The sequence below is a fragment of the Solanum stenotomum genome, chromosome 6 (assembly GCF_019186545.1).
Source record: "Solanum stenotomum isolate F172 chromosome 6, ASM1918654v1, whole genome shotgun sequence".
Lineage (NCBI taxonomy): Eukaryota > Viridiplantae > Streptophyta > Magnoliopsida > Solanales > Solanaceae > Solanum > Solanum stenotomum.
The window spans coordinates 1,497,069-1,508,223 of record NC_064287.1 but is presented as its reverse complement, the minus strand read 5'-3'; the positions used below and the strand labels follow the sequence as shown (position 1 = coordinate 1,508,223).

At 34.0% G+C, this 11,155-nt stretch overlaps 1 protein-coding gene and 2 pseudogenes across 1 annotated transcript; 2 read left to right on the top strand and 1 right to left on the bottom strand.

Annotated features, from left to right (window-relative positions):
• The first annotated feature begins 1,371 nt into the window (after positions 1 to 1,371).
• LOC125867626 (WEB family protein At5g16730, chloroplastic-like) lies at positions 1,372 to 3,213 on the top strand. Its single transcript, XM_049548184.1, has one exon. It carries the CDS (start codon positions 1,389 to 1,391, stop codon positions 3,159 to 3,161), a length of 1,773 nt encoding a protein of 590 aa, XP_049404141.1. The 5' UTR covers positions 1,372 to 1,388; the 3' UTR covers positions 3,162 to 3,213.
• Positions 3,214 to 6,556: 3,343 nt separating this feature from the next.
• On the top strand, positions 6,557 to 8,778 carry LOC125867941 (ADP-ribosylation factor-like protein 2; annotated as a pseudogene).
• Positions 8,779 to 9,443: 665 nt separating this feature from the next.
• LOC125867492 (prohibitin-3, mitochondrial-like) lies at positions 9,444 to 10,713 on the bottom strand (annotated as a pseudogene).
• Between the last annotated feature and the right edge of the window lie 442 nt (positions 10,714 to 11,155).

Here is an 11,155-nt window from a genome sequence, read left to right as displayed (position 1 = left end):
AAAAAAAATTTAAGTTTGTTTTTAAAAAATATTTTCAACTTCAAAATTTCAATATTTCACCCCTACCCTCAACCCACCGCCTACCACACCATCCCACCCCACCCCCAAAAAAAAATTTAAGTTTGTTTTTAAAAAATATTTTCAATTTCAAAAATTATTTTCTACCTTAGTAAAAATAAAAGATATTTCTCAAAAAAAAAATCATTCATAAATTAAACACTAAAAATCTTTTCCGGAAAATATTTTCTACTTACCAACCAAACATGAGAAAATAAGTCAAAAATCAACTTATTTTCCAGGAAAATATTTTCTAGGAAAACATTTTCCTTCATACCAAACACACCCTATGTTATCGTAAATCTCTTCTAGAATGTCAAATCAACAATTTCTTTTTTAAAGGTCCCCTCCCTTTTCTATTTATCTCAAATCTTCCTAACAAACCTCCTTCAACTTCGGACTTTGTCAAAAACCAGAATGTTCTCTCCCACAAAAAAATAATTCTTATAGGGATTCCAACACATAACACACAATTTTTTTATCTAAATCTTTTGGCCACAATGTTTTGACTCACTTTTATTGGCTCATAATGTTTTTCCTAGTGTCATGTATTTCTACACTATATATTTATCTTTGAAATTCTGAGGTTTTTATCTGGTTTCTTTTTTCTTTTTTTTCTTGGTTCTTTGAGTTTTCATAAGAATAATGATTTGATCTTTAGAATATTTCTAAAGATTTGTACATTTGGCGTCTATTTATTTTGAACTGGACACCAGAAAAAACCCCTTAAAAGTTAGAACCATTTATGCTTTATTTTCTTGTTCTTGAAAGAAATCCCTCATAGGTTGGCCATATATCCAAGGTATAATTTTTTCATCCTTCATATTCTTCTGTTGTATTTTTATCTTGGGGTTTATTGCTGTGGTCGTACTTGGACCTTCTTTCTTACCGTGATAGTAGCATTATTCTCGTAGTTTCTTGTTTTTTGGTTTGTTTTTGTGTTTCCGTTATTGTATTATTTTGTTGTTGTTATTGTTCTTTCCTCTGCTGGACTCGTTTTCACATTATTTTGTTATTGTTAATGCTCTCATTTATGTATTCCTATTCTCAAACTATTTGGAAATGCTTTATTTTAAGATGAAAGTCAATCAAAAATAACCTATTTATCTTGACGAGGTAAGGTAAAGTCTGCGGACACTCTACCATCTCTAGTCTTTATCTAAGGGATTACGCTGAATATGTTGTTGTTGTTTGGATTATTATATTTCAACGTTGGTTTTTCTCTTTTGGAAAGTGACTTTTTGGTGTTTATATGGATATTGGCTTTTGTCTAAAACTTTGCAACTTCTCATTATTTGTGATTGTTTTTGCTTGTAGAAATTGATCATCAAATGCTAGATCAAATGGGAAAATTTGAGGAGGAGGTTAAGCAGATGAAAGAGGTAGCTCATGAAGCTCAGACAATGGATTTAGTATACAATTTCAAGAAAAGGGTTCATGAACTAGAAGCTGAAGTAGCGAATAGAAGATTAACGGAGTCTAGAATATTCGATTCATTGGCCTCACAGACAAGGGAATTTGAGCTAACTAAGATTGAACTTGAAGAATCCAAAGTTGAGATATCTTTACTTCATGAAGAGATTGAATCACTAGTGTCTTCATCCGAGCAAAATAGCTGGCATTGTGATGGTTCTTGTAGCGGAAAGATTGCTTTAGAAAAGGAACTTGGATGCCTCAAGTTTGAACTTGGATTAGCGAAGGCGAATTTGGCTATGATCCAAGAAAGAGAGAGGTTTGCTTCATCAAAAGCTAATGCATTGAGTGATGAGATGCATTTGGTTAGAAATGAACTTAAATTTGCAACTTATGCAGAAGAAAAAAGCCAAAAGGCCTTGGATGATTTAGCGTTAGCGTTGAAAGAAATTGCTGCTGAAGCTTATGAGGCCAAGGAGAAACTCAGTGCTTCTCAATTAGAATTCGAACAAGTAAAAGATGAGGCAGGACAATTGAAACATATGGTTAGAAATGCCGAGGCTAGGTATAAAAAGCTTTTGAATGAGGCGAAAAAGGAAACTGAACTACATAGAGAAACAACAGACAGATTAAGACTAGAGTTTGATGAGTCGCGTTTGGCTGAAAATGAGACGAGGTACATAACTTGTATAAAGAAAGTTGAAGAAGAAAAAAAGCTAGCTCAGGATGAGGCTGCTACACTCGCGGAGTCTCTTAAAGCAGCTGAGCGTATTACTAGAGCAGCAAAGAGAGAAGTTTACAAATTGAAGGGCATATTGAAGCAGGCTATAAATGAAGCGGACGCTGCAAATACTGCTGCTGGTCTAGCTAGAGATGAAAACATTCAACTCAAGGATTATAAAGCTGAAAATGAGGAATCAATTCGTCTTCTTACTCAAGAGAACGAACGACTTGGGATTAATGAAGTTGCAGCTCAAGAAAACGTTAAGAAGTCAAAAAGGTTTCTCTCTTCGTCAGTACTTAAAACCGAGGATAAGGAGCAAGAAGAGGAACATAATGAGGATCCCCATATCAAGAAAACTTCCAGCAGTGTAAATTTGCAACAAGAACAAGGAAATTTAGAAGCCAAAATCCAAGATGAGAATCTCAAAAAGGCCAAGGCACTTAAGGACACAATATTTGAGATAAATGAATCACCAAAATCAGAGCTCCATATACCAAAACAAGTATCTCATCATCGGAGAGCATCCTCGTTTGCTTTCCCAGATGATAGAGGAACACCAAAAACAAAAGGCTTGAGCATGTCTTTGAGCAAATCTTCGTCATCACTCAACACCAAGAATAAGGAACAAAAAGAGGAACGATATGAGGAACTCCAAGTTCCGAAAAAGCTCAAGTTGCAACAAGAACAAGAAGATTTGAAAGAGAAAATCCAAGATAAGGATCCTGAAAAGGCTGAGACACTTGAGAGGTCAATAATTGAATCACCAAAACCTAAGGCAGATCCCCATACACCAAAAAAGGTTCCTCATCATCGGATATCATCCTCGTCTTCCTCCTCAGATGATGGAGGATCACTAAAATCAGAAGACCCTGCTAATGATAGAAATCCTATCAGGAAGAAAAGAACGTTGTTTCGAAAAGTTGGTGATCTCATAAGGAGGAAAAGTTTTCATAAAACCATCCACTGAATAGGCCTTTGTTCTGTATATACATCTTGAAATTGTATAGTTATTTTCAGCTTTTGAAGTTTTCACTCTACTACACAATGCTTCATTTTTTTGTATAAGAGAATACAAGAAACTGTGCAGCCTAACAAATATGAGTTTAAGTTATTCCCATTAATAGTGTAAGTTGTTCGGACTCTTCGAAAATGTTGCCATACTCGTGTCAGATCCTCCAAAAATGCACTACCTTTGAAGAATTTGACACACACTTGATGACAATTTTGAATGGTCGAGTAACATAGATCAGGTAAGTAAGGGTAACATAGTTGCCTAAAATATAAAATACTGTAATAATTTGCTATACACAATCAAATTGTATTGATAGTGTAAAATATTTTACTTGGTTCAGTTTGTCAGCTGAATCCTCCTACTCACCAGTTTGCCAAATGAACACTTAAACTTGACGAAACATAATATTTTAAACCCTTTTCTCACTTGATTAGTGAAAGTGTAGTACACGCAACTACACATGGAACTTTTTAGTGACACATCATAATTTTTCAAAATATTTAATGATACATCAGAAAATAATTATTAAAAAGGATAAATAATATTTTTAAAAAGGTGCAGTTCCTCCTTTCCCCAATTTCCCACTTCATCATCTACTCCATTTCCACTCTTTATCCACAAAAAAATCGCATTCTACTCCTACCTTTTCCATTGTTTTCAAACCTAAAAAAAAAAATCAAACACAAAAATTCATTAGCCATTAGGTTTACTTGAAGATCTGTTCCATTTATTTTGAATCAATAAATTCAAATATCAAAGAAATTTCAAATTAAAAAAAGTTTGTTTGTGAATAATCCAAGAAATATAATAGATCTTGAAAATTTTATATAAGAACATAAAAATGAAGAATGGATTAATCAGATGTATATTTTTAAGTAACTTTTGTTTATAAAAAAATTCATGGTAATGGCGACAGTGATGGAAGGGGTTGATCGAAGAAGACGATGAATAGAATGAGGCGGGTACTAAAAAAAAANTAATTAATTCAATTACAAGACTAATTAACTCAAAATTATAACTATAACTTAAAGTAAATTAATAAAATATTTAACTAAAATGTAAAATCTTTTGTGATGATTTTCAAATATTTATAAAATAACGTGATTGCAAAATATACATATTTATTAAAAAAAATGATAAAATTACTTTAAACCTAGCTTGAAAGTATTTTGAATTTCATAAAACTCATTAATTCAAAATTATAACCATCCCTAATATTTAAAATATAAAATCTTTTTTTTTTTAAACGATTTTCGAATAATCATAAAATATACTAATTATATACATAATTATGTAAAACATATATATTATTTAAAACTTATAAAATAATACAACTATTTAAAATAACTTGCAACTATATTATAATTTTTTTTTTTTTTTTGAAATTCTATAAAACTAATTTTTTTTAAATTGCTTGAAATTGAAGAAGCTCGATGATTAATCTATAATGTGGAGGTCCAAAATTGGGTGTCAACAAGTACTCAACTGAAGAAGAAGAAAAGAGAAAGGGTGTGCTGGGGGACGGAAGACGAAGAAAAAAAGGGTGGGTAAGGCTGAAGAAGAAGAGATTATTTTTGTTTTTTTTTAAATAAATAAATATTACTACTATTATTTTTTAATATTTTAAAAAGGGAAAAATGATAAATATACCCCCAAACTAACGTAAATTATATCTAAATACCCTTCGTTATACTTTTAGAACACTAATGACCTTATCGTCCAAATTTTGGGTTGTATATACCCTTTGATTTAACGGAGAGGCACGTGTCATAATCTTAATGGTCTATACAAAATTTATTCTTCATTGTTCCATCAACCAACTGCAACTAATTACCACCCCCACGCCGAAACTTCAAGACACTGTCGCAACTCATCTTTTTCGACAAAGCTCCACAAACCAAATCACTTCTAATTGCTACTAAACTCATCCTCCTTCGCTCCACACACCAAATCACTTCTAATTGCTAATTAACTCAGCCTCCCTCGCTCTGGCGAAATTAGCGATGCAGCAACCTTTCGGCCACCATAAAACTTGACCATCTTGAACCCGTCTCTCCTTCATCGATGTCCCAGTAACACCGACAAACATAACCAACAAACTTCAAATGGATTTGTAATCACAAAAGTTTTTTTATTCAAATTTATAAACAATTGGGTGTTGTCAATTTTTAGTAACTGGTGATGATTTAGTAATCAAAACCTCTCACTAAAACCTCACGAGTTCAAAATAAATCGATAAGTCTCTTTGTCATTTCTCCCATCTTCCCCCTATCCTTCTCAAAATCAAACATACAATTATTGTCTCACTTTTGTGCTACCTTCATCAGGTTTATCGATTACACAAGAAAAGAACATATATACTTAGGGATTTCTCGGTTATAATATGGGTGTGGGTCATTTTGTTTGTGGAGCTTCCGCCAGAGAAGAATGGTGTAGTGGAGTTTTTATGTTGATTTATTTCTTGGGGGTGTTTGGATGGTGGAACAATGAAGAAAGGGAAAATGGGTTTATTTGGGTATGAGTCTTTTTTTTTTTGGGTTATACTTATCTGGGTGGGACTTTTAAATTATGGATAAAAGATTAATAAATTTTGGATAGGTTGTTAAGATTATGACACGTGTCTCCCCGTTAGTTCAAAGGATATATACAACCCAACATTTGGACAGTAAGGGCATTGGTGTCCTAAAAGTATAACAAAGGGTATTTAAATACCATGTACGATAATTCGGAGATATATTTGTCCTTTTTCCCTTTTAAAAATAAAACTATTGTAGTCCCTTGCTGCAAAATGTGTGTAATCACGCAATTATCCAACTCATTCATTTTTATGTCACATAAGTTTGGTCAATAGTCAAAGGGGTTCAAAAAATAGAGTTTTATCGAGTTTAAGTAATCATTTGGCAAAATAATGAGTAAAAGGGTCCAACTGACAAACGCAACCAAGTACATGGGTCTCCTAGGTCATTCTGCCTATTCTTTATACTATTAGTATGTATGACTTAAAAGTTTAAATCCTTTTGATAACTATCATGGCCACAAAAAATATTTTAACAACAAGCTATGACGGAGTCAACAAAATTGTACGTACACTCTATCCTCTTCGTACCCCCACAAACCTGAAAACTAGATGTATCTATCAAGCATAACAAGAATTAATATAAAAAATTATTTACTAATAATAATAAAATGACCAAAATTGCTTCAACTCCAAATTCAAAATTAGAAAGGCCTAATAATTTTCAATGAAGTAATATTCTCTACACATACCAGAAATGTGACCATGAAAAATTTCTATTCATCTAGAGATTTCGATCTGTTGGTGGCGAGAGAGCAGATCCGAGGCTGAGGTCGAGGTTGGATCTCAGTTCACTGCCTTGAAATAGGTCAGAAAATTTATCTCTGTTGTTAATTTCAAATTTTTTAGAATAAAAAAAGTGATTTTTCGAGATAATAACTATATCCGATAAATCAACATTATGAATCTTTGAATTCAAGCAGTCATTCGATGCTAATAGATTCTGTTAGAAACCATGCTTGAAGGACTCTCTTGTTTGTGCCTAAAATTAGGGTTTGTGCTGCTAATTTAAATTAACTGGACTTGTATTGATGATTTAGGCCGAGTTTTGGATATGTCTATCGTATCAACGATATATAAAAATGAATTTTGTCCAACACTATTAAGCAGGATAGAGTTTAGCTTAACTTGCAGTTCATGACGCAATGAAACATCAAATGAAATTGAGGATTTGTCATTAATATCTTTTGGCCATAACATAGAGTTCATCAGAGCTATGTCTTGAGTTTGGATTCATAACAAAAAACGTGACAATAGTATCACTTATCTACTGTATATGTTAGAATGACTCTATGAAAAAGTCATGAGCCAAAACATATTGTATACATCACACTATTAATATCGAACTTTGCTCAGGAAACAGAATGGGACTTCTCAGCATTATTCAAAAGATGAAGCAAAAAGAAAAGGAAATGTGGATCCTTATGGTGTAAGTCCACAAGCTAATTCTGTTTACATGTGGAAATTTTGTATACATAGCATATTGATTAATTCTATTTATTCTATAGGGGTCTTGACAACTCTGGTAAGACAACAATAGTTTTAAAAATAAACGGGGAAGACACGAGTGTCATTAGTCCAACTCTTGGCTTCAACATCAAAATCATCGCGTATGAGAAGTATGGTTTCTCTGTTTTTGTTTCTCAGATTACATGCTGCTGTCCTGTTTCAATAATATGTTCGTTCTTGTTTATTGTTCTTATTACTCAATTAACTCTAACCTGCATATCCAAGATGTATTTTGTCAGGCAATGTTCATGTGGTTGGATGAATATTTAGATTATTTTATTTCATACGATCAAAATTGAGTCATTTAAAGATATTTTTACCTTTTGAATCGTCTTCTAAGCCTTGGTTTAGCCTATCAATGAATCGATTATGTTTTAATGCTAAATAAGTTGGGATCAGCGAGAGATGAATCCTTTGTGTATCTTTGTTAGCCTGTTTTTACTGTGTCATCAACCTACCACACCCTTCTTTCTTCAGGTATACGCTCAATATATGGGATGTCGGGGGGGGGGGGGGGGGGGNGGGGGGGGGTAGAAAACAATACGATCTTATTGGAGAAACTACTTTGAGCAAACCGATTGTGGATAGTTCTGATTTGAGAAGGCTAGATGATTGCAGATACGAGCTACATAATCTTCAGAAGGAGGAAGTATATATATAAAATCATATTGCTTCTCTTTTCTATTGCTGAACTTCATGTGTGACCGTTATGTTAATAAGTTTTGGATAAAATAATAATCCTTATTGTTGGCTTATTGCTTTTGCTGAATAATGTGTGCATTGCAGACTTCAAAAACTCTTTCTTTCTGTGTCTCTAATAAATAGCCTATGTGTCCAAAAAAAAAATGTGTGATGCCTCTATTCACCTTTTCAGTAGATGAGATGATTTTTACTTCACAATTCCTTTCTCTTTGGCAGAGGCTATCATGAGCATCATTATTGATTTTTGCAAATAAGTAGGACATACAAGGCGCTCTTTCTCCAGATGAAATTGCCAAAGTAAGGATGCTCCTTATTATACCTTAAAACTGTGTTGAATGTACATTTAAGTGAACTTACACTGGGAAATAGTAAGGATAATCACAAGTTGTTGTACTCATTCTGTAGCCAAGTATGTTTGCATATTTCGTAGTAGTTGTCATATTACTCTGCTTGTGTATGGCCAATTATTCACACAGGGAAAATAATTTCTTTTTTTCTGATTCTTAGGTGCTTAATCTGGAGGCAATGGACAATAGCCGGCACTGGAGAATCGTGGGATGTAGTGCATACACAGGAGAAGGCCTACTTGAAGGATTTGATTGGCTGGTACAAGACGTTACATCACGAATCTATATGCTTGATTAATTACAAGTTTTGCATTTACCATTTCGAATATATTTTTCGGAGCAATGTACTTGCTAGTTGCTGCTCATCTGTGGACTGACCATATGTGAGGCAAATTATTTTCCCAATATGATGCAAAGAGTATGTTATCCACTCCCTGAGCCAATATACATAATACTTGCATTTAGATATCAATACAACTGCATAAATTCGTTCAGTTCAAATTGAATTGTTAACTCGGAACATTGAAATAATCGATTAGAAGAAGACTTAGCCAAAGGCTTTCGCTTGTAACCTATGCATGAATTGTGGTAAGGAGTAATATGTTTCACTAAATAAACAACTCGTGTTCAACTGATAGGAGGTTTGGGTAGACAACTCCAGTAAAAGCTTCAGAAGACGTACGTGTTACACAAGAAAATCATACAATCTAGAATAATTCAACATAACTGATCACAATAGAGAAGGTCATTCTCTAGTGCTTCATTCTTCAACCAAAAAAAAGTAAGTTTCTAAACACACGCAGGCTCGATTGAGCTTTCATATATTGCATATAATAACATTCCGTCACATTCTATTCCCCTACCATCCTTCACTACAATGATAAAAAATTATGAACTAAACTCCATCTTATGTACAATAATATGAATAGCAGTTGTACTTAATCATAAACTCGGCTTCATCTGATAGCATTTACAGATGACTCTGAGTAGACTTTGTACATCACATGATAAAGCCAATGTGTTTAGTAAACAGTGCAACAACCACACTATTGACGGATTGATTCCAAGATTTGACACATAACGCATACGTAAAGATAATAAACAGATTATCAATATTCCTTCTGAAATGGTGAAAACAAAAGGCATACATATGGCAGTTAGAAAACCTTTTTGCTCTTAATTCCTACTTCTATATTTCATCATTTCCCAATTCGGCACAGATTCATGCAGTAACTACTCAAACAATTAGATTGTACTATATCAACTTCACAATATTCAACTTCAGAGAGCAATGCGTTTATATCAAAAACTGGATGCGAAAGACAGATACTAAACCTAATTTACCTAATCAACGTGTTGCATTCAATCCCAGTAGCATGTTCTGTTTGGGCAAGTAACACACATTGTGAGTCTTATCTAAGGTCGAAGCAATCTCCCTCGAAGCCTCGATCCTCCTAAGCTCAATCAAACCCATACCAGCAGCTGCAGTTGCATCAGAAATCAACTTAGCGGACTCACTTTCTCCTTCAGCCCTAATAATTGCAGCCCTCCGCTCTTGCTCAGCCTTCATCACAACAAACTTTGACCACTCTGCCTCCTGCTGGGCAACCTGCTTCTTTTCCACAGCCTTAGAGAATTTAGCACCATATGATAAATATGTTATCGCCACATCATTAAGCTCAATGTCGAAATCCTTTGCACGATGAATCAAACTCTCACAAACTAATGCAGACACATGTGGACGCTCAGTAAGAAGCTGATCCGCGTTGAATTATGCCACGACAGATTTGAGAACTTCATTGCCGATGGAAGGAAGGACCTTCTCATCATACTGTAATAGTAAAATGAAAACATTAATCATATATACACTAGCATACAAAATACAAAAAGTTATATATTAGATACAAAACCTTTATATGCAATAGTAACATACATTATACAGTGTTTATAAACAAATTATGTGAATTCAGTACCTCGAGACCCAGGGTTTTAAAAATCTTTGGAAGACGCAAAACTTCTAGGCGAGAGAGAACACGAAGGGTAAGATGGACTATTTGGAGATCTTTTGTATCGGAGAAAGAGGAGAACGTGTGAGGTTTTGTGCGGATATCGAAGATGAAGGGTTTTCGAACCCATGGGACTAAGAAATGAGTTCCTTCACCAACAACATCATCAATGATTCCTTTGAAGAGGTCGAAAAGTACGGCTCGTTGGCCGTCGTCGACAATGTACAAGGAGGAGCTGAGAGTTGCTGCTCCGACGCCGATCCTAGCTGCGCCTATTGCAAGATATTTGAGAAACGATAACGCTGCTTGATTGCTACCCATTTTTACAGAGAGTTAGGGTTTTGGTAAATGAATTGGAGGAGAAGAAGGGGTTTATGACGGAAGAAATATGGAGTGTTCTTCAAGAAAAACCCAAAACCTCGAAACGGGTAAGCGGATTAATACGGGTCGGGTTAGTCGTAGGCCCAACCCATTTACATAGGGCCTCAAAAAGGAAAACGTAGGCCTTGGGATTATTTTAGGGCATTTTATAGAAATCACATACATTTTGGGCTAATTACATTATATCTCGAAAGTTTCTTCAATTACAAAAGTTTAGAATATTTTAATTGCTCTTGAATACATTTCTTGATTATTCGATACATTACTTAATGAGAAAGATGTATATGAGAGGGGATAGAGATGTATTAGAGAAAGGATATGGATGTATCCTAAAGGGGATACAGATGTATTCGAGAGAGAATTTTTCTAATTTTTTAAAATGGTATGGAATATTAAAGATTATGATATCTTAAATTGTGTATTTATGTG

Excerpts from the sequence above, each read along its gene's own strand:
- LOC125867626 (XM_049548184.1), top strand. The coding sequence starts at position 1,389 with ATGCTAGATCAAATGGGAAAATTTGAGGAGGAGGTTAAGCAGATGAAA.